General features: G+C 41.9%; 1 protein-coding gene across 3 annotated transcripts in view; it reads left to right on the top strand.

Annotated features, from left to right (window-relative positions):
* Positions 1-24,716, top strand: part of ADK (adenosine kinase) — a 258,251-nt gene that overhangs the window by 164,428 nt on the left and 69,107 nt on the right. For all 3 annotated transcript variants that reach the window (XM_077454045.1, XM_077454046.1, XM_077454044.1), the window contains exon 6: positions 9,118-9,226. In XM_077454045.1, coding sequence (XP_077310171.1) covers positions 9,118-9,226 — 109 coding nt within the window. The remainder of the gene's footprint in view (positions 1-9,117; positions 9,227-24,716) is intronic.

Raw genomic sequence — 24,716 nt, 5'->3', positions numbered from 1 at the left:
GTTCTGTAAAGCAGAGATCCTTTGAAATTACAAACAGTATTTTATATAATATTTAATCCTTAATCATAATTTTGGGACACAGGGTGAGTGTTTAGGCATACGGGTTATGCTGCAGCCTTCATAAAATTGAACACTGGCGAACCAAAGCTGTAGGAACAGCTCCGTGTTACCCATCCCACTCCCAGCATGCCTCCAGTTTTTTTCCCAGAATAGCATACTTTATCTACTTTAAGGAAATGTTATCTTAATTGTACAATACAGAAGACAGACCTCTTATCTAAACACCATGGGTTATATAGACTCCTACCATCATGTGACTGGGCACTGGCAAGCTTGTGAGCACTTGCTCCCCCCCGAGGTGCCTCCCCTGTAACCCTACCCTGCTACCAGAGTTCAGTGTTTTGCTAGTGTTTGTAGATAGTGGACCTCTTCTCCTTCCTGAAGAAATTAAATCGACTAGTTTTTGTTTTCCTTTATTTTCTCAAGAATTCTTCACTCGCCCTCACTGCTTTCTAATGCGCAAAAGAGAAGCAGTGTATCTGGATCAGTGCAACCTTGGTGAAACTTTGGAGCTGTATCCAGATCCCATGCTGTGGGTATAGCCTGTAATGTTCCTTTGGGCACTGGATCCTTCATGGGGTGCTCACCTTGGCACTTGAAGCAATGTGGTGAGTTAGCCAGAGAGTCCACGCCCATAGTCCATTGCTATGGAACCCAGCCCCTGAATTCCTTGGACAGGTTATGGCCCTAATTCAGCCATCTGTAATCCGAGCTCAAAAATGCCCCACCTCTTCCCCATTTCTTGTTTCTCAATCAAAGGAGGATCCTGATGCATAGGTCCTGGAGGGTGCTGGATCATAAAAGCCCATTGCCTCCGTCCACAAAAGCAATGGCCTTGTGCAAATTGACTCTCCTCCGTCTCACCGGGCCCCTTTAGGCACAGAGACCTACAAAGACTTTCAAAACTTTACCTGTTCATGAATAGATAGAATTGGATGGTCTAAGAAAATTGGGTTATTCCAGAAACAATTTTACACCCCACAAAAATCTCTGCTGAAAGTTTTTAAAGTAGAATGGACTATTCCTGTGGTTGACCTGGTCGCCTCTGCCCTAAACAAACCTCTCACTGTGCCTATTGAAGATGTTTCTTTTAAAGGATCTGCTGACACATCATTTGAGATGGTTTAAAAGCGCTCTTTAACCTGGCAGACCCAGCCCCACAGCCAGCTCTTGATATTTCTGCATGTTGGCTCGCAGTTAACTAGACTTGAACAATGAACAACCTACATGACCCTGTTTTTTTGGATCAAACAGTTTTCCTCTGCTCTTTTTTGTGTAGTTGCTCTGGAACATGTCAGAGAAATATCCAGAATGGCTCTAAAATCTCTGTTCATATGTGAAAGTGCAAAATCCTCATCGCATACGAAATTTTTACATCACTGAAGAGGATCTGGAACTTCCACTATTCACAGGAAATGCAAACCATCCGGTCGCATTGATACTGGACTCCACGATGGGGTGGACCACGATGGGGTGGACCCCCAACCCCCCCCCCCCCCCGCTGCCTGTAAAAGTGATAGAGTGGCTGTATAGCTGCTCATATCACTTTCACCTTGTAGAGAATCATTGGCAGAAAAGAATATAACCAGGATCGTGACTGTAGCTGCAGCCATGAACCTGGTATAACCACTTCATCCCAAGGCTGCATATATATGCCCTAGGGGCAGGAAAGCAATTAAGAAAATGTGCGGAGTGCCTATTTAATTGGGCAATTGTTGCAAATGAGGTTTTATGTTAATAAATGTAAAGTTATGGACTTTTGGGCTACATTCTAGAATAGCTGGGGTAGTCGGTTGGGGGAAGGATCTTGGCGTTTTGATAGATCATTTGCTTAGTGTTAAGAAACCCACAACGGTAAAATCAGTCTGTATATGCAGTAAAGCATGCTTGTTATACTTGCTGTGGACCCTAAGGGGTTAATCCTCTGCATTATGTAAATGGCTGCTTGATCTTGTATGCACAGATCCTCCCCTCCCTGCACTGTCCCCTCTAGACAAGTCTGGATAAGAAAGAGCCTTTGAAGTCAGGCAGCACATGCTCAGTTTGGGGTGTGTCACTAGAGAGGTGTTTTTATTTTATTTTAATTTTTTTTCTTGTGAGATTGTCTGGACAGTACTGATTGGCCTTGTGCTGATCACATGCAGAGTGTCAGGAGCCCTGTGGCCTCATAAGACAGCTCAGTGCAGTATGAAAACTCCTCCTGCAAGCTTCACCAGGAACTGATGGCAATCACAAGACTGCTATAAACTGCTGATGAGAACAGTTATTTAGCAGTTGGTTTACTAAAATAATTAATTTTCCTTGTTTCTACTGTGGGAGGCCAGATATAGCTAATGCAGGGTCCTGGGTTTAGTATCACTTTAATAATGGCATGCAATGCCAAGTTGCCTTTTCTAAAGCTAGCAAGATACTTGTGTTAGAAGGTATAGACTTCAGAGAGCGAGACCTTGTTTGCTTCCATGTTTGTTTTTCTCTTGAGAAGAGAGGATTTAGGGGTGATGTGTAAATACATAAGTGATCCATACGATGTTGAGTTGTTCACTTTCAGGTCATTACAGAGGACAAGGGGACACCTCATTGTCTCCTGGAAGATCAGGAGGGTTTTTTTTCCCGTCGGAGCACATTGCATGCTGCTCCCCCCCCCCCCCCCCCCCTTCTGGGTCAACTGTGGGTGTAGGATTGGGTATATGTAGGTTTTCCATTTGTTTTGTTTTTTCTATTGATTGAACTAGATGGGCTTGTGACATTTTTCAACCTAACTACGTAGGAAGACATCCATTTGACCAGTTCATAGGAGGTTACATGTGGGAAAGTTTTTTGCTTTCTCAGAGAAAGTTGCCAAAACGCACCACATCAGGGTCTCCTAACGCCTTTAATGTAGAGCACATTAACATGCTTCCCCAGGCTTCAATTTTAAAACTTAAGCTCAGCGCTACTTTTTGCCACAAGACTTGGCCCCAAAAGACCACAAAGCCCGCTTCACAATCAAGGGGCGGTTCCGAGAAAAGGAGAAAATGTGTTGGTTTACATCTCTCAGGGTCACAGATTCACCAGACTTGTGATTTCAAAAGAACAAAAAAAGCAGGAAACTACTGCCTCACCACCTTCTTTCAAATAATCCAAAAACGAAGGGACAGTCAGATTTTTAGAGATCCCTGAACTATCTCTTGTTGCAGGGACTCGTACCAGTACCACCAAAAGACAGGTTCAAGAAATTCAACTCAAACCTGTTTATGCCGCCAACGCTCAACAGAGTTATCTGTCCTATTCTGGACTTAAGAGTTCAAATTCCTTCACGTTCCAAAGTTTCAAATGTAATCTGCAAGGTCATTGATCGGATAAGTGAAAAAATAGTAAAAATAAGAGGGGGAACCAGTGGCCTCTGTAGATATCCAAAAGGTCTATCAACATGTTCCCATTTTTGCTTTGCAGTGGCAGATGACCATTTCCAGTTCATTACATTGGACTTCAGGCTGTCCTTCGCTCCTAAGGTGTTCACAAAGGTCTTGGCATGCTTTCTTGGCTTTCACAGAACTCTAGACAACCACCTTCTGAAGGTTTCCTTTTACAACTCTCAGCGACTATCCAAAGGACAATTCAAGGCTTCAGGCCTCTGGCTGGGTTATCCTCTTCAAAAAAGTTGTGGATACATCTCAGACAAATATTTCTTCCAGAGACGTTTCATCCTCTAAGTGCTCATGCTCTATAACTTATAGTAAGATTCGTTGACAATCCTGGGTCTAATGGTGGCCTCCAAGGCAGTGTTTTTCACCCAATTCCACTCAAGAATTCTCCAGCTAAACCTCAAACAAGAAATTCCTTGTCCTGGTAGATATCCATTTCAATTGTAAAAGTCAGCAAACCCATTCTTACAATAGATGCAAGTCTTTCAGTTTGAAGAGGAGTCTTCCAGTCCTTGACAGTCAAATTCCCCGTTTTAAAGTGGTAGTAAAACTTCATTTTAATTTTTTTTTTTAAATTAACAAACGTGTATACTTATCTGCTCTGTGCAATGGTTTTGCTCAGAGCAGCCCCCGATCCTCCTCTTCTGTCTCCCCCCTGCCAGTGCTCCAGGCCCCTCCTCTTCGGTGATTGCCCCCATGGAAAGATGCTCTCAATGGGGACACCTGTGCGTTCCTCGCTCCTGAGTTCTGCTTCTGTGTCCATTGACAGTGACACTCTGCCTTGCCCCCCCCCCACTCCTGTGTCACAGCATTTAATCGACAGCTGCTATCAAGCTGCCCAGTGAGGAGGAAGACAGTGGCGTTCATGCACATCGCTGGATCCGATTGGGCTCAGGACAGAGTCTCAGAACTGTCAAGTCAAACTTTCTCATTCTACTACACGTAAGAACATACAGTAGAACATGTAGTAGACTGGCTATCCCTTCAGCACTTAACACCCCCCCCCCCCCCCTTTTCTAAAGGGACACCCAATTTGGGTATAGTCCGCAATGAAGGAAGCAAACCAGATCCTCTCTGGAACATAAACTCCCAGTTCATCGATTATGGGCAACTGACAGGCAGCTTTTCTCAAATGCAACCACCGAACATTCAGATGTTTTCAATTTGATATGTCAAAAGTGAGGGACTCCAGATTTGGATACCGTAGCCTTCAGGAACAAGAAACAGCCTCTTTTTGTATCCAGTGCCAGGGGACCTCCTGCTCTGGCCTCGGATGCCCAAGCTATCCTTTGTTCTGGCAAATCTATGCCTCCACTGAGCATTGTGCCTCACCTACTTCACAAAATAGAGCAAGAGAGGATGACAGTGATTCTCAAGGCACCAAACTTGTCCAGAAGAGCCTGTTACACAGACAGACATTAACTCCTTGCAGATGACCCCTGGCCTTCTGCCAACAGACCAGCTTTGCTATATTAAGGCCTTGTATTCCACCCTGCTTTACGGTTTTATTACTTTAACGGTATGGCTATTTCAACCCATATTTTAATGGATAGAGAGATTTGAGTCTGCGATTTATACCTTGGTAAAGGCCAGAACGCCTACTTTGCTTCACATTCACTTATAAGAACCATTATTCAAGATTTTTCTCTTACCAGGCCCCCTTTGCCTTGCACAAACTACTCTTTGATCCCATCAAGGGATTTCCCTTGGAGATTCTTGCCAGCAAAGTAGCCTTTCTGGTGACCATCAGGTCTGTCAGATGTGTCTGTGAATTAGAAGCCCTTACCTGTAAAAAGACCTTACTCATGGTTAACAGCAAGGTTGTATTACACTGTTGATAATCCTTTCACAGGTGGTGTCAGCATTCCATCTTCTTCAAGACGTTGTTTTATCATCCTTGTACCCTGCTCCTAAGCATCCAAAGAAAACCTTTCTACCTTACCTGGATATAGTCTGAGCCATTAGTTCACCACAAACCTACTGCTTCCATCAAACTATTCCCTGTTTATCCTTTCCTTGGGTTCTGGCAAAGGGCACCACAAGTCAAAATCCATCATTGCACAGTAGTTGAGGGCTTTGATTGCTGGAGCCTATGCACTAAGAGAAAAACCTTTTACACACACTCCACCAAATCTGTTGGAATATCCTAAACCTTTAGGCACAAAGCCTCTTTTGCCCTATGCCGTAAGATCTTCTATTCATACTTTTTCAACGCTTTACCCAGTGTCTGTCCAAACGTCTGCTAAAGCAGATATCAACCACAAGGTTCTTGCAGCAACACTCTGAACCTGGGGCTTTTATACTTTTATTTTTGGAAATGTTAGCTCGGTTCTGTTTGCCTAGTTGTTGCCCACACTTGTTTTCATTGCTTGGGGACATACCATGCTATATGAATAGGATACTTGTGTCCTGTGCTGCATGATTAGGATAAGAAGAATTGTGGATTATCTGTGAATTCCATTCTTATACAACACAGGCTACCCTCCCTAAACTCTTCCTGTTAGGCTGCAATTCTTGCTACAAAACTGAGGACTCAGAGGTGGGCTAAGGTTCTAGGAGAGGCGCCCCAGCGACTGAGTCCTCAAAAGCTTGCCAATATCAGATCACCTGAAGCTACAGGCCTATAACCCATAATATATGAATAATTTGCCTGTGTCCTGTAATGTATGATTAAGTAAATGGATGTTGGTGAGAGAAGGATGCAGACCCTGCAACTTTTTTCATGGGAACACTTAAACTGCATCACTCCGTCGGTTTCTTTCCTGATGGTCCCCAGTTGCCTGCTTCTCATTCCACTACTAAGCAGATGCAGCAGCTCAAAACCAAAATACAGGAATATTCAATATTTCTGCATGCCATCATCCCTAGAACATGTAACAAAAGAAAAAGTTGGCAGTGGGATTTTAAAGGGGCACACATAAGATTGAACAGTTTACTGAGCATGCATATATATCGAAATTAACAATATGTAAATATTACCAAAAAGTTTATTTGACAAAACAAAATTCTTAAAAAAAAAAAAAAAAAACTTTCACAGGGAATTGTATGACATATAATACAGAACCCTCAATGACCGAGATAAAATACCCACTCTAAGAATGCACATGGTGTCAAAATACAGACAAATGCATACAAACATGTTCATGTGGATGAGCCCAATTTGTTTTGATGGCAATCTTCCAAAGGGGCTAGTGGTAATTATATACAGTAAAACCTTGGTTTGAGAGCATTTTGTAAGACCAGCAAAATTGCTTGATAAATTTTGACTTGATATACAAGCGATGTCTCGATAGACAAGTACTGTAGCGTCATGTCACAACTGAGTATAAAAGACCGGAGGCGCCGTAGCAATACGGTTTAACATTGAATGAAAGCACAACATTTAGCAACTTACATGGTTGATGCTAAAAACGGGCACATCTAGGTATGCATACATCCGGGGTAAAGCTTTCCACATAGATCATCTTACGTACTGCCATCGATGTCATCCCTTCCATGCTGAATTCCACGATTGCTTCAATCCTCGCTTTCAGATCACTCTACTGCAGGTTAGTCTTCCCGGTTACGGTTGCAGACTGACAGTGGTGAGAGCCGGTGGTGTGGAGGTTGGTCTATGTCAGGAGTCTCAAACTGGCGGCCCTCCAGATGTTGCAAAACTACAAGTCCCATGAGGCATTGCAAGGCTGACAGTTACAAGCATGACTCCCACAGGCAGAGGCATGATGGGACTTGTAGTTTTGCAACAGCTGGAGGGCTGCCAGTTTGAGACCCCTGGTCTGTGGACAGTTTTACCCCGGATGACTGCATACTTAGATGTGCCACTTTTAATAATCAACCGTGTGAGTTAAATGTTGTACCTTCAATATATGTAACCATATTGCTACACTTGGAGGCACCTCTTCTCTTTCATGCTCTGTAGCTCCTTCCAGATTTTGCTTCTAATCCCCTTGTGGATCAACATTTTATGGTTACATAACCTATCACATTGCTATCATCTTTTCATAAGGACTATAAACTGAAAGACTTATAAATAAATGGTTGTGGAACAAATCCTCTGAGCTTCCATTATTTCTTATGGGGAAATTCGCTTTGATATACAAGGGCTTTGGATTACAAGCATGTTTCTGGAACAAATTATGCTTGTAATACAAGGTTTTACTGCATAGAGTACATGGTTGTACAAAGCCAGCCAAAACATTAACACAGTAAATCCAGTAATTCCAGTTACTCTCTAGGCCAGTAGAGGGCAGATGTGCACACAATGAATATTGGAGAGGCCCCCATAGCATTATGTAGCCCAATATACCTTAACCAGCATCGATCATTTGCAATCGGGTCTGAGGCTGCCACTGGGTCTTCTATCAACACGCTTGTTAAGTTTTACCAGGGGGACGAAGGATTAAATAATATCCTCATTGATGCTCACCTTCTGGTTTCTATGGGTTGAAAAAGTCAACTGGCTTTGAATGTAGGCCTACTAAACTATATAGACAGTGTCAAGCAGTTAACTTGTGAGCCTTTGCTGCCACGCAAGAACATAATATTTTTCAGTTGAATGATTGTGAGCTTTGAGTTAAAGCAGTGAATTTCTAGAACTTCTCACAAGACCATGAGGTTGATTTACTAAAGGCAAACCTACTATGCACTTGGAAGTGCAGTTGCTGTAGATCTAAGGAGAAGATCTGAAATGTGGGGAAGTCCGGCTGATTTTCTATCATCCCATCATGTACAAGCAAAAATGCTGTTTTTGTTTTCCTTGCATGTCCCCCTCAGATCTACAGCGACTGCACTTCCAAGTGCCCTTGTAGTGCACAGTGGATTTGCCTTTAGGAAATCAACCCCCATATGTCTTATTTGACCATACATCTTATATTGCATATCTCCTGTTATTGACTATTGAAGAGGAATATAACCAGATATTTTACTTCACAACAGCGTAAAGACTGACTTCTTCAATGTGTTCTTAATGTTTGCCTAAAGTATATCTAAAGTTATTTTTATTTTGGACAGAGTAGGGAAAGGTTAAAACCTTTGTCACGTTTTTTTATGTGCCCCGTCTGTGTCTCATTAGGGAGATTCCCATTCACTTCCTGTCCTGTAGTCCCAACAAAGTGGGATCCTTTCTCTCCAAAGTGAAGGAAAACCCATCTTGACAATTTGTCATGGAAGCAGTTGTCACCGTAGTAAGATTTCCCTTTGATTCTGGTTTTAGTGCCAACTCAAATTTCCTTTTTTTTGGAGACCTTAGGACCCTGTGACTAAATCTCCCCAATGAGGGCACAGACTGCAATAAAAACCCCAACAGGAGCACAAACTCCTTATCACTCTACCCAAGCCAATAAATTTGCCTTTAGATATGATTTAATTTTGTCAATATTTGTCTTTTTATATTTGTTTTTTTGTTTTTCAATAATATACCAGAAATATTTCAATCTTTTTCAGCTCTATACTTTTTGTGATTAGAGTAAGGTATGTCAAGTGACATTAATTTTTTATTTATTTTTTTATGCACATTTGCACTGGGGGAAGGAAATTGTACTTATGTTTGGAGCACTTGGCATGCACTGCCACATTAAGATAAAGATTGCATGACCTACATTTTTTATTTATAGGTGAACATAGCCCAGTAACATGACACACAAATGTTTTTTAGGTCTCTGGTGGCTAACCTGGCTGCTGCTAATTGCTATGACAAAGCAAAGCACCTCGACCTGAAGGAGAATTGGCAGCTGGTGGAAAAGGCAAAAGTTTACTATATAGCTGTAAGTGCCCTTTTGAGACACTGCCTTATTTTGTTATTGTCAAGCAGTTAGCTAGTTAAGAAAATCACACATGTCAATTAAAGCGGAGTTCCACCCACATATTTGATTTATTTATTTTAAGCTAAGCCAGACTATTGCAGAATGTATATTGTACAATTGTTACTGTTGTCCTTGGCACTTCATTTCTTATTACTTAAAAAAAAAAAAATACCTTTGAGCCTTCTCTGGCATTCCCATCTTGTGTGCAGGTGAAGGCCACAAGCATATTCTTCCAGGATACGGTGCTGCTGTATTCCCAGCATGCACTGCCCGTTCTCGCGTCTGCGCAGTAAAAGCACGTAGCGGCGCAGAAAACTACACGGGTTGCCTTAACAGCGGGCAGCGGTGTCGTCGGAAGTGCCCGCCCTGTTGATGGCCAAATAAAGCATTTCTAGCCCTCGCCGCTGCCCACTGACTCCTGGGAAATGATGTGCATCTGCCAGGAGCAGTAGAGAGCAGAGGTGCCTAGAGAAATGACGTTGGGCGGTGAGGAGAATTAGAAGGGATCACATAGCAACAGGCATGAAATGGTAAGAAGAAAAAAAAAACAATTTGTCCAAATGTCGTTAGGTTATTTACAGCACGGTAATGTAAAGTTCTTTAATGGGTGGAACTCCGCTTTTAAAGTCTAGATTTTTGTATTCTTAAAGGTAAACTACAGTATAGTGTAATTTTAGGTAGTACATCTTTGAAATGATGAAGTTTACTTCAAGTTTTTATTTTAATTTTTTGTATGTCACTTATTTTGGATGCGTGTTCCTATAATTTTCCAAAATGTAGCCTGAGGTTAAAGTGGCTCTAAATGTATAATGTTTTTTACCCTAAGGCATGCTCTGCATTAAAGTAGTTGTGAACCTCTGAACTGACATTTGAACAAAACCTATCAATTTGAATAAGCGTGTACTTGCCTCAATCCAGAGCATTAAGGCTTCCTTTACACTTGTGCGACTTGGGGACATGTGAAATTCAGTGTTTTTCTATGAGAGCCATTACTATTGACACTACAGATGTTGCTGCGACTTCAGAAAAGGTTCCTGCACTACTTTGGTCCGACTTGATGCAACTTCGGTCCAGAGAATGTAAAGATCAAATCAAAGTTGCACTGGAAATCGCTAATGTAAAACGAGCCGAAGTGACATTTCTGTTTGCTGCCTCTATCCTCTCCTTTCTGCATTGGTCACTTCTAACAAGCTTTTCCAGACACCGGGAGCTAAAAAGATGATGGGAGTAAGCTTCAGCACACAGCCTGTGATTGACTGCCTCATCGCTGTTTCTTTGTGCTGTGTGAAGGGCGGTGTCACATACCTCAAATCAGCTCTCAAAGCTCTCCTCACTGAGATTCGCAGAGTGTAACTTCAGCTCCCTGTTACCTGCTTTCTGAAAGCTCGGACAAGCTGTTAATACAGAATTTATATTCTGTATATTGGCTGTAGAGGGGAGAGGGCTGCTGTTTAATCTTTATCACTTGAGGCCAGCCACTTCAATGGGTATGTGTAAGGGTTTATCACTGTAAAGTAAAAAACATTTTCTGTGTGCATCTCTTGATGCTGTTTTCTCCTATAGGAGGAGCAGGAGGTGCGTTTTGCTTGAGTGGTAATCCTTGCGCGTTCCTGCATCTGGCGTTAATGCCTTCTTTTGTTAATGAATTCTAATGACCAGAATTCTGAACGCAGGAACCTGCCTAGTGCTAACGCGCATTAAGGAGCTTTTTGAGCATTTTTTTAATGCTCAAAAGCTGCTCTCCTGAAACTGCAAGTGTGTGGTTGTTTGTTTTTTTTCTTTTTTTTTTCTTGTACCTGTAAACTCTCCTGCCGCTGAACAAGAAAACGTCTATAGTGGGCATGAACACATAAGCCAACATGGAGGGGAGTTTACAGGCAGAGAAAAAAAGCTCAAATGCTTGAAGAAAATGCTTTTTTGTGCTACAGTGTACACGAGGCCTAAGGCTTGGTTCACACTAGTGCAACTCCAAAGTTGTGCGGCTTTAATCGTATAGATTGGGATGGGTGCAATTAAACTTGTCATGCGACTTATCATGGCAGATGACATTGGTGTGAATCAAGCCTAAAAGCTCAGATGGTTTACCCAAACATTCAAGCTGATCTAAACTTTATAGATTGCGGTGAAACTTACAAATGTTTGCTCTACGATGTTTGAATCTTTTACCATGCTTGTATTTCAGAGAAAACTACTGGTAACCTAAAGACCGTTTCTTTGATATTTTAAGACTTCTTTGTAAATGTAGGAATCCAGTCACACAAGCAAGAAATTAGATTTCAGAAAGCCTCTAGTTGATTATTTGTAATGAAATGTTATTTACATAATAGTTCCTTATCCAGTTCATGCCCATATGACAGATGTGGCAGTTATTGTCATAACCTGTATCTATGCATACTCTCTAATCTGGTGATTGGATCCTCCAGGTGGCCAAAGCATGGCAGCGGCATAGGAAATGGTAATATGTTACAGCATTCCTTGTTTACGGAGACACTATAGCTGTGACAAAGATGGGTAGTATGATTACTTTACATAATTGGCCAGGGAAGGAGGCTTTTGAGCTGGGTTCATAGTGGGGCTGCTGTGTTTGCTGAATTGGGAATGTGGAGACGAAGATACATTTTACAGAGACACTCTGAAAATGTGTTCGGTCTTCCTCGCATTTTTTTTCTGCCATCATCAGAATGTCACACTCCTGCTAGTATAAGATATGAAATTTACATTGTAGAAGTTTTTTTTTCCTTTACAGAACTGTAGGTTCTCCCTTTCTGGTATTCATCTCATCAGTCTGTGTTGTTGGCACCTTTGGTTAACTGAATAAATCCTAAAACAATTGTTTTTAGCCAGGCTGAAGAACGTGATTTAAGTGGTACCTGATCTGATAAATATGTACAACTAAAACCAGAAGTAAACCTAGGATGTAGATACACCACCAAACATTTTAGATCACTATTTTTCAATTTTTTTTTTTTTTTTTTTTTTTTAAGGTTGTGAAGTTCTGTGCTTTTGCTGAAATGATTCAAAAGTAAGGGATTAACTTGTCAGTAAAAAATAAAAATATTACCAAAAAGTGAGAAACTGATTAGTTTCCTTAATCTTGAAAAGGTCATTGGGAAACCAGGGACCCAAAACAAGTACGGTAGGTGGGTTTCTCAGACTCAGCAACTTGCATAATAGAATAGCTTCTAACACAGTTTAACCACCCGCATAAGGCATATGTGCGGCAGCAAAGAGGGTGCCAAGGTTTCTGTGCTGAGCCCATCTGTCAAAGACCGCTCCTGGTCTAGTATTCTGGTGGGATTGTTCGCAATCATGTGACCACTTTGACCGCTAATCAGAGGTCTTGTGATTGATTGGACAGTCCTCTGACTGAAAGAACAAAAGAACATTGTAGACAAATGCGTCAAACTTGTAGTCTTTGGTTCAATGTATTTATATGCTGTTGATGAGGCATAAAAGATGGTTTAGTGTGACTCCAAATGTCAGTAAAACATGGGTGAAAGCATTATGATTTGGGGGCTTAAGCTTGTTCCAGCGTTTGGGGGGTAAGCTTTAGGTTTTCTGTGCATTGCAGTGAAAAGTCAAATATTGAGAGAAGCTCATGCATCCTGTACACTGAATACAATACAATGTATGGGGGAGAGAATCTGTCATTCGTCTGACTCTCCCACCATTCAGAGATTGTGTTACATCCAGCGTAAACTGTGCACAGACTTTGAGTGGCGGGATCCCATCTGACTTTTCACTGCAGCCCACAGTAGACCCGAAGCCATTAGGCTCTCAGCATTGGAAGTTCGGTGACAAGATGAGGAACAGGCATCCCCACACAAAAAGACTTCTACAGGATCCACCTGCCTACACGACATAGGACATGCTTAATTTCAGGTAATAGATGTGATTGCTGCCATGGGAGAAAAGAATTGTTACTGACCTACCTAAACTATCAAATCAATTTGTATCCAGTCAGGCAGGCCATTGCACAGCATAGTTGTCAGTAGATCTAAAGGTTATTGTACAATCTGATTGTATTTTGTGTGGAGACCTGAAGCAGTTAGAAACCTCCTGGAACCAATTTTATACATTAAGATGAAAAACTTGGTGTGCTGAAGAAACCTTCCCAGCCCCACCTCATTCTTACCTGAGCCCAATCCCATCCAGCGATGTGCACAAGAGCAGCGGCTCTCAACATTATTTCCCTCCTCACTGGGCAGATTGATAGCAGTGGGAGCCACTTAGTTGTGTTTGTGAAGGTTCAAGGGGTTTCACCTTAATGTATTCTATGCATTGTGTTGAAAACCCAAAACACCCCCCCCCCCCCCTTTTTCTTGTGCCCGATCCCATCCAGCAGTGTGCAGCGGCTCCAGCCGATGTCTCTTCTTTTTGGACAGATTCATTGCAGCGGGAGTCATTGGCTCCCGCTACTGTCGATCACATCCAGGGGGCGTGGCCATGTCCTGCTCTTTGTCAATAGAAGCAGCAGCGGGACTCAAGAGCGAGCCCACAGGTGCCCCCAGGAAAAGTGATTGGGGCTGCTCTGTGCAAAATGGTAAAGGCATGTTTTGTTTTTATTTTTTTTAAATGGGGCTTACATCCCCTTTAACATGGAGTTCATCCAATACAGAGGACTTAATGGACTCTTTGGCACTTTGTCTCTCATGTAGTTAATATGGGTAGGTGAACTGTCAGAGCCATCACTTTTAAAATGTTTTTTTTTTTTTTTTGTCAGGAACCATGAATCAGACTGAGACAGAAGTGCAGTAAAAAAAATCGCACTGTTTAATAATAATGGTAAAGGGTAACGGGGCAAATGTGGTCAAATGTTAGCCAGAGTTCGGTAACAGGAACGGATAGTGAGACAAGCCAGGACGTCAGGGAGCCAGGGATCAGAGTACTTCAGGAAAAGGCCAGAAAACTGGAGAATCAGCTTAGTGGAACAGCGAGCATTTTTATGCTTCATTGAACCAGGGATATATGCCTCATTTAAAGTCCCAATTGTTTCCTTTTCCTCCTTTTTTGAGGGTTAGGTTATAAAAAAATAAAAAAATAAAAATAAAAAATCCCAAGCTTTGAACATCTCACGGAGCACTGTTCAATCCATCATCTGAAAATGGAATGGTATGGCACAACTGTAAACCTACCAAGACATGGACCTCCACCTAAACTGACAGGCCGGGCAAGGAGAGCATTAATCAGAGAAGCAGCCAAGAGGCCCATGGTAACTCTGAAGGAGCTGCAGAGATCCACAGCTCAGGTGGGAGAATCTGTCCACAGGACAACTATTACATTGTGCACTCCAAACATCTGGCCATTATGGAAGAGGGGCAAGAAGAAAACCATTGTTGAAAGAAGCCAAAACAAGTCCTGTTTGCGAGAAGCCATGTTGGGGACACGGCAAACATGTGGAAGAAGGTCTCAGACGAGACCAAAATTGAACTTTTTGGCCTAAAAGCAAAATGCTATGTGTGGCGGAAAACTAACGCCACACATCACCCTGAGCACACCATCCCCACCATGATACATTGTGGTGGTAGCATCATGTTGCAGGGATGCTTTTCTTCAGCAGGGGATAGGGAAGCTGGTCAGTTGATGGGAAGTTGGATGGAGCCAAATGCAGGGCAGTCTTAGAATAAAACCTGTTAGTCTGCAAAAGATGTGAGGCTCGTTCGTAGGTTCACCTTCCAGCAGGACAACGACCTTAAACATGCAGCAACAGCTACAATAGAATGGATTTAGATCCATGCATATGCTAGAATGCCCCGACCTAAATCCTATTGAGACACTGTGGCAAGACTTGAAAATTACTGTTCAGACTCTCCATCGAATCTGGCAGCGCTTGAGCCATTTTGCAAAGAATTGACAAAAATGTTACTCTCCTAGATGTGCAAAGCTGGTACCGTACCCAAAAAGACTTGCATATGTAATTGCAGAGAGAGGTGGTTCTACAAAGTATTGACTCTGGGCTGAATACAAATGCATGCCACTTTTCACATATTTGTGGTTTTCAATTTTTTTTTTCTTTTATCACTTTTCTTCCACTTCACAATAATGTGCCACTTTGTATTGGTCTATTACATAAAATTCCAATTAAAAACACTTACGTTTTTGGTTGCAACATGATAAAATGTGGAAAATTTTCAAGGGGTATGAATACTTTTTAAAGGCGCTCTATAAATTTTTGTCATAAAGCCCATCTTTTGGCAAAACGTAAACCCTACCCCTCTTGCTTTCCTAATCCATTTAGCATCTGTTTTTAAAAATTACAGTGTGAATCCCATTTATACTCTCCAAGACCTCCCATCTGTGTCCTTACAGTGCCAGTCCTTGATGTGGGACACCGACAAACCAGTATTGCAGTTGTCCCTGTGCCAGCCAGTCCCCTCTTTCTGACATCACTCTGAACCATCTCCTAGTTCCTGGGAGGATCTTGCTTCTAGGCAGCCAATCGAAAATGTTTTCATCAGACGTGTGAGTGTGAGTAAAAGTTTCGGGACCAAAGCATTGCACTTCCATGGACGTAGTGAGTAAAGGGTAGCTTTTTGCGCTTTGAGGGTGATCTGTCACAGCCAAAGCACCAGTGCAGTACTGGAGGCTGCCATTGCCAGGCTCCCAGAGTGAATGTTCTTGCAGAGCAATTACATATGAATTTTACAAAGTTTTACTACCACCACAACAGGAATATGTAGAAAATCCCCCTTTTAATTGCAATTTTGTAGACCTTTATTGAAAAGTCTGGTGGCCAATAATTGCTGAACCTAGTTACATCTGAAGAGTGGCTTGTAGGATACTTCAAGCTGTAAGAATATCTTATATAAGTATCGCTGGGTTAAATTGACACTTAAAAAGAATTAAAATATTTTGTTCAGGTATGCATTATACACTGTGTTGCTCTTTTTCACCTCCAATTCTTAATTTTTTTTTTTTTTTTTGCTGCTGAGATTGACTATGTGATTTGTAGTGTGCTTAGAGCAGTGCATATGACCACATCTGATGTGCACTTTTCATTCCAAACTAACTGAAGTGAGGAGGAAATGAAAACGTTCAGAAGTATATCAGTTGGTGTCACTTTAAGTGTATCTGCATTGAAGGATACATCAGCTTGATGCTTTACATGCAGGTTTTCCCGTCAATGCTCATTAAATCTGATTAACATCCATAAGGGGTACCCCTATCTTTTCCCACTCTCTAGGGGAAATTAGCAACTGTCTCATGGACCCCCTCCTTTGCTGAAGGTGGAAGACCTTCCACATCTCACAAAAGAGGAGGCAAGTGCAGGGGGTGGGGGGAAGCCCTGAAATGCCGCCAAAATATTTTGTGGCCGTCTGTTGCTAAGGAACCAACACTTGAGCACTATTAATGACACTGCAGGCATATCAAGGAGCTGAAGCTGTTTTCTCAGCACACCCTTTTAATGCTGGAGCAAGCTTTATCGGTGTATTAAGCTTACTAATGCTGTAATTATCTCAGAAATAGTTATTCTCTTGTTAACTTGATGCCCCACCACCACCACCTCGATGTATGATTGACTGTAATTGGTGGTTGGGTACAGCGTATCTAGCTCTGCTTTCCCACGCCTCTAATCACACACTCACATCCGCATAATCTCCTAAGCAAAGATGAGGTTTGTGCTTTTTTTTTTTTTCAGCTGTGGGTTTAAACCTTGCCTCTTGTAATTTAAACACAGTGACAGATGTCTTTTCTAAGCTGAATTTTTTCTTTTTTTTGATTAACCGTTTAAGCTGTTTTTACTGCATTGTCTTGGCTTTTAAACATTGATCAAGTGTTATAATTTGTAAAAATGTTGCTTTGGTGGGTGAGAGAATTTGTGGGAAGTCAATCTTTTATCATAAATGCAGTTTGTTAAACTGCTTACTCACATTTCAATGGTTTTTGCAGCTATGCCTTTAGTATCATTTACCTATGTACTAGGTCTTTTTCTTTCTTTCTTTCATTCATTCTCTCCTGCATGCTGCAAAGGAGTGTGATCATTTTAAAGGCGCTGCCAGATTTACTTGTTAGTTTTAGTCAAAAAGGCAGTTTAAAAAGCCCCTGTGCGTTCACTTTCTGCATCTTCTCATTAGTAGCATAGACAGAAAATGTGCTGCAAACAATGCACACATTGCTAATCACATGCCAGCAGCAGGCTGTCTGCTTTGTCAAGTGCCCCGCATCCCTGAGGCAAGAAAGACAGCTGCTTCTGCATCTGTGTTGTATGATCCCCTTCTCATTGGACTGGTACACACCGTTCTATTAAACCTCTTTGTTTTATATTGGGTACCTTGTTGCTCACCTTTTTCAGTAAGCTTATCACTTCTTCTGTGTTCTACTCTCGGATAAATATAGCTAAAATAAGAAAACGCCTCCTAGGGTCTAGAGGTAGATAAAACAAAACAATTACAGCCCGTGGAAAGCACTGCACAAAGTATTAAATGCAATGGTTGAAAGTTACCTGTCCTCAAAATGGTAAAGTAGTATGAATGATCTCTGGTACGAACGCTACAGTTTTGGAGGGCATTACCTGAATCCAAACAATAGAGTAAGTTATGCACAGATTTTTTTACTTTAACGTTTATAGCAGTTTTACACTATCATTTGGGAAAACAGTGGTGTACTCTTTTTATTGCATTGCAATTTAAGTGTGCCGCCACAGATAGTACGTGTACACATGTTCAATACACATACACCCACACACCACTTCAAGCTTCAGTCACAAGACCTTGTTTAGAAAAAATAAAATATTTTGTTTTATAATACTGCATTCCTGCTGGTTTTACAAGGTCACGTCCCATTCTCACCTGTTTTTAGTTACATTGTGGTGTTTGGTGGGGTTGGCCTATTCTCACCTTTTAAAGTGGTTCTAATGCCGACCTGTTTTTACCTTAATGCCTTCCTTGCATTAAGAACTTGACAACCGGTAGACTTTAGATTGATTATTTATTTTTCTCTAAAGAAGCACCCAGCAAACCATATCCATATCCAAACGGAACCTACAGTTTGCCAAGTACAGAGAGCTCCACGGGCATCATATACAAAATAGTAAAGTATACATGAAGACTACTAAAAACATAGTCCATGTCAAATCTGGACCACACCAAGTCCAGAATGCAGCAGCGTAGAGAGCCTCCACCATTCAGAAGGTGAAATTAAACCTCAGAATCATAATACAATATAAGCCAGGAGCATCTCGTCACAGCTACACAGCTCTTGAGTGCTAAAGTCTAGATGCGGTAGGATACCCTATAATTTGTCTTCTAAACAGAAAGGATAAGATGGAGGGAGGGGAGAGAAGGGCGTTATGCTGGAGTTGGCAGGACAGCAGGGTAAGGTTGGGGCATGTTTCTGACCCCTAAATGGCCAGGCTTCTTTTTTTTCTGTTTGACACTGCGCTAATTTAACTGGTAATTGCATGGTCATGCAACGATGTACTCAAACTAAATTTATCTTTTTTTTTTTTTTTTTTTTTCTTCCCACAAATAGAGCTTTCTTTTGGTGATATTTGATGACCACTTGATATTTATTAGACTATAAATTAAACATCACAATTGGCGTATATTGGTTTGCGTGAAAGTTATAGCGTCTACAAATTATGGGCTATATACTGGAAAATTTCTTCATGTACTAGTATTGACTGTGGTCAGCGGACACTTTGTGGGAACTGTATAACTGACACTTACATCTCCAGTGACAGTAATAAAGTGATCAGTGCTAATATACATTGGCACTGTACTAATGACACTGGCTGTGAAGGTGTTCACAACTGGGGTAATCAAATGGTTGTGTGTGTGTGACCCAGTGATCAGCGTATGCCGGAGACAGCACAGCTGGGTGGGCACACCCCCCCCCCCCCCCCCACCTGGAAATGCAACATTTTTATATATATTATACAGTACACCCTTCACATTTTTGTAAATGTTTTATTATATCTTTTCATGTGACAACACTGAAGAAATTACACTTTGCTACAATGTAAAATAGTGTGCAGCTTGTATAACAGTGTGAATTTGCTGCCTTCTCAAAATATCTCAACACACAGCCATTAATGTCTAAACTGCTGGCAAAAGTACACCCCTAAGTGGAAATGTCCACATTGGGGCCAATTAGCCATTTTCCTTCCCCGGTGTCATGTGACTCATTAACGTTGCAAGGTCTTGGTTGTGAATGGGGGAGTAGGTGTGTTTAAATTTGGTGTTATCATGCTCTCTCTCTTACTGGTCACTGAAACATGGCACCTCATTGCAAAGAAATCTGAGGATCTGAAAAAAAGAATTGTTGCTCTAAAGATGGCCTAGGCCATGGGTGCTCAACCTGTGGCCCTCCAGCTGTTGCAGAACTAAAAGTCCTATCATGCCTCTGGCTTTGGGAGTCATACATGTAACTATCTGCCTTGCAGTGCCTCATGGGTGGGACTTGTAGGTCCACAACAGCTGGAGGGCCATAGGTTGAGCTTGTCCTAGGCTATAAGAAGATTGCCAAGACCCTAAAATGGAGTTGCAGCACAGTGACCAAGACCATAAAGTGGTTTAACATGACAGGTTCCACTCAGAACAGGCCTTGCCATGGCCGACCAAAGTTGAATGCACCTGTTCAGCGTTATAGTTGATTGCTGCCAAGGTTGAAGGAGTGGGGAGGTCAGCCTGTCGGTGCTCAGACCATATGCCGCACACTGCATTAAATTGGTCTGCATGACTGTTGTCCAAGCAGGAAGCCTCTTTTAAAGATGACGCATAAAGCCTGCAAACGGTTTGTGGAAGACAAGCAGACTAAGGACATGGATTACTGGAACCATGCCCTGTGGTCTGATGAGGCCAATATAAACTCCTTTGGTTTAAATGGTGTCAAGCATGTGTGGCAGCAACCAGATGAGCAGTACAAAGACAAGTGTCTCTTCCCTGCAGTCCAGCATGGTGGTGTGAGTGTCATGGTCTGGGGCTGCCAGAAGTGGGGAGCTGCCGTTTGAGGGAACCATAAATGCCAACATGCACTGTGAGAGCATGATCCCCCTGAGCATGATCTCTAACATCCACCAGCTGCTCCATGTCATCGGCAAGCTGTGAAGCTCTGGTGGCCACACAAAATATTGACTTTGGGCCCGATTTGGACATTTTCACTTTTGTTGCCAGTGGTTTAGACATTAATAGCCGTGTTGAGGTATTTTGAGGTGACGGCATATTTACACTGTTATACAAGCTGTGCACTCACTATTTTACATTGTAGTAAAGTGTAACTTCTTCAGTGTTGTCACATGAAAAGGTATTAAAATATTTACAAAAATGTGTGTGTGTATATGTGTGTGTATGTATGTGTGTATATATGTGTATATATATATATATATATATATATATATATATTGTGTATATAGTCCTTTAAAAAGTCTGTATAGAAATAATCCAATTGCCAAGGGAATCAATGCAGGGAATACACACACAATTTTATTCAAGGCTTACCAATCGCTCCTTAAATGTGAGTTGCCTGTGTGTATATATGTTTGATTAAAATTGTTTATATCTCTACACCCAGAGGCGCCTCTTTTCTTGCATTCTTCTGTTCTGAGTGGAACCTGTCCTGTTAAACTACAGCTCAGTTTCAGGGTCTTGGCAATCTTCTTATAGCCTAGGCCATCTTTATGTAGAACAATAATCCTTTTCAGATCCTCAGTTCTTTGCCATGAGGGGCCATGTTGAACTTCCAGTGACCAGTATGAGAGAGTGGGAGCGGTAGCATGAAATTTAACACCTGCTCCCCATTCACACCCGAGACCTTGTAACACTGAGTCGCATGACACCGGGGAGGAAAAATGCCTAATTGGGCTCAATTTGGACATTTTCACTTAGGGGTGTACTCACTTTTGTTGCCAGCAGTTTAGACATTAATGGGGGTGTTTTGGTATTTTGAGGGGTCAGCAAATTTACACAAAGTTATACAAGCTGTGTTCGCTTGCTACTTTATGGTATAATTTCTTCAGTGTTGTCACATAAAAAGATATCCTAAAATATTTACAAAAATGTGAGGAGTGTACTCACTTATGTGAGGTGTGTGTATATATGTGTGTGTGTGTGTGTGTATGTATGTATGTATGTGTATATATATATATATATATATATATATATATATATATATATATATATATATATATATATATATATATATATATATATATAAATTTATATTATAATTTTTTTTTTTTTTGCTTTTATTAAGGTCTGACACTTTTTTACGACCCTAGCTTAGTCTAGTAGTTTTCAGGTTGGTTACCCTCGGTGTGTATCCTGGGGATCAAAACCTGTCCTCGCTATTTTTCCCCACAAATAGAGCTTTCTTTTGGTGTTTGATCACCTGTGGCTTTAATTTTTTGCAGGGATTGGTTTGTGCCTCCTACAGAGTCTTAAAGGGCCAACGTACCGTTACAGTGGCTCGCCCAGTGGAGCTAATCTGCTGCAGTAGAACTGTGGTGGCCTGTCGTGAACCGATTAAAAATACCATCCGCAGTTCATAGCACGTTGTTTTATAGGCTGAGGCTTTGGGAATTCACCTTGTGGTAACCCCTACCATTTTAAGCTAAACTAAAAAAATCAGTAATGCTCCTGAAGGCAAGTCCTGTAGTGCTCATTGTCATGTGGTGCAATGTGTAATTTGTTACAGAATGCTATACAAATCCAGGGCGCTGGTCTATTTCTATGGTATCCAGTCCTGAAAACCTTCGAAGTTTGTCCACCCCTGAGTGGATATGCCTATATCCTTGGTAAACTCAGCCTTGTGCAGAAGAGAAGATGGAATTTCTTTGTATATTGGCATGGTTTCCTGGCTTTTAATAATTCTGTCCTCTGGGCATAGCGCCCTACGTAGTTTTAGAGATTGAGGATTTGGGAGTCATTCACCTTTATTGTGGTAACGCCTATCATTTTAGACTAAACTAAAAAAAAAAACAGTGCACTAGAAGGCAAGTTCTGTGACCAGTGACCCTGTGCTGGTTGGGATAAGTCCTTTCAGACTGAGCTAGGACTGCGAGAAAATGGCACCCAGCTGCACACAGGATCAACAGACTAAAGCCAAAGTAGTAAAAGATGACATGCAAATTGACTGCAGCTCATTTCTTCATCCGCAGACTGTGGCAATTCCTCTGTGATTAAGTCCCCCACATGGGCGAAATGCATTTGTACAGGGTGGACCGAGCTGAAGTAAGTTCTCCTCTTTAACTACTTTAGCTTTACAGTCTGCTGATCCTGTGTGCAGCCGGGTGCCATTTTCTTGTAACCTTTACCATTTTTTCTCTAATGTATTTTTGGCGTGCGCTTTTAAAAATTGTTTGTGTTTTTTTTTGCTTTTCTTATCTAGACTAGTCTCGGGAGGATGAGGTAACTGCGTCACACCGACTGACTTATTCCCACCCACCTTTTCTGTCAATAATGCATACAGTATGTCCCTGCACTCCTGTTGCCATTTTCTACAGGGGCACCGCCACATGAACGTAGTTGGCGCTCGGGTTGTAGCAGCTCATGTATTGGGACACGAATAACTCAAAGGAAGCTGTGAAAAAAAGGGCCAATTGTGTGTTCTGCAGATCGGGTACAGAAAACGCAAACAACCTTTCAGGGTGAAAGCTGTTGTCTTGTCCTGTAGCAGTGTCTTATGACACTGCTCCCCTTAACTGATTCTAGCTTCCTCTCAAGCATGCACCATATGGCCTGTTGGAAGACTAATTTCTGATGCTGTATTTGACGACTTTTGCAACTCTTGGCACCTTTTAGATTGGTTTCTTGAGAACCGAAACACTGCATTTCTCCATTACCTCTGGACATGTGTAAGATTCCGAAGTGGAACCTCCTTTATTTGAAGATAATATGGAGGAAAGCATTAAGAACCCTGGACTTAAGGGAAAATGACAGTCACGTTGGAGGTCAAGATGTTTAAATTTCTAAAACTTTGGGAACCTTGGATCTTCAATTATATGGCAGCAGACTTTGACAGCGCACTTTATAGCATCTAGGTCTCCAGTGATAGACCAATAGGGGACTCTATTATTACATTTTATTTACGTTATAATCATTTATAACTTAACCACTTCAATACCAGACAGTTTTAAACACTGTACCCACATGACATTTTTTTTCACACAGATATAGCTTTCTTTTGGTGGTATTTAATCGCCACTGGTTTCTTAATTTTTTTTGCTAAATAAACTAAAAAGGCCCGAAATTTTGAAACCAAATTTGGATACTACATGACTGCACATGGGGGGGTGGGGGGTCCACCGGAAAAAGAGGGAAGAGGGAGAGCCCTTAAAGTGGTTGTGAAGACAGAAGGATTTTTATCTTAATGCATGCATTAAGATAAAAAAAAAAAAAAAAACACCTTGGAACCTTCTGGAAATAGTCAGCCATCAGTCTCCTCTCAAAAACAGCAGCTGCTTTTAGGAAGATGGCCTCCCAATTTGTTTCCAAGTCCACCATCACTTGATGGATAGGAAAACGCCTTTCTATAGGTTACTTTAAATGACAAAAAATTGGAACCATCTACTCACTAAAGTGTAAACACTGCACCACAGCTTGTCTGTGCAAATATGGGTGCAGTGTCCCTAGTATTGCTGACTTACCAGTTAGGTGCGGTCTCCGTGACTCGGTCTAACACAAAGGAATTTGGGGGTTAAAGTCCCAGGAGGACCAGGCAGCTTAAATGGGGAAAATACTTTATTGCACAGAAATATCAAATTACAGAAACTGGGTCCCGTCACCAACATCTCAATAACGAAGACCTAGTTGTCTATTAACCACTTAACCGCCCATAGCCGATTAACAGCTTCAGGGCGGTTGTTTTACTCTGAGAGGCCGTTAATTAACGGCCTGCCAGAATTCTGCTCTCGCGCGCCCCCTGGGGCGCGCACACGAGTGCATCCGTGACCGTGGTGGACCCAACGGTCACGGATGCACTCGTGTGCGCGCCCCAGGGGGCGCACGAGAGCAGAATTCTGGCAGGCCGTTAATTAACGGCCTCTCAGAGTTAAACAACCGCCCTGAAGCTGTTAATCGGCTATGGGCGGTTAAGTGGTTAATAGACAACTAGGTCTTCGTTATTGAGATGTTGGTGACGGGACCCAGTTTCTGTAATTTGATATTTCTGAGCAATAAAGTATTTTCCCCATTTAAGCTGCCTGGTCCTCCTGGGACTTTAACCCCCAAATTCCTTTGTGTTAGACCGAGTCACGGAGACCGCACCTAACTGGTAAGTCAGCAATACTAGGGACACTGCACCCATATTTGCACAGACAAGCTGTGGTGCAGTGTTTACAGTGCTCATTGCGGCCGTTTACCACGTGATCGCTCCTTCAAATGACGGAGTGATCACTTGTAAACAAACCTGCGTCATGTTAGTACGCCGGTTCCTCCCTCCCCCTCTCTGTACCGATTGGTACAGCGGAGGGGAAAGATCGGTGTCGAATTTAACCCCTCCATACCCTGGCAAT

The sequence above is a fragment of the Lithobates pipiens genome, unplaced genomic scaffold, assembly GCF_037356315.1.
Source record: "Lithobates pipiens isolate NorthernLeopardFrog02 unplaced genomic scaffold, aLitPip1_a1.2 Scaffold_25, whole genome shotgun sequence".
Taxonomy (NCBI): domain Eukaryota; kingdom Metazoa; phylum Chordata; class Amphibia; order Anura; family Ranidae; genus Lithobates; species Lithobates pipiens.
The sequence above is the reverse complement of the archived record's forward strand: the minus strand, read 5'-3'. Positions and strand labels throughout refer to the sequence as shown.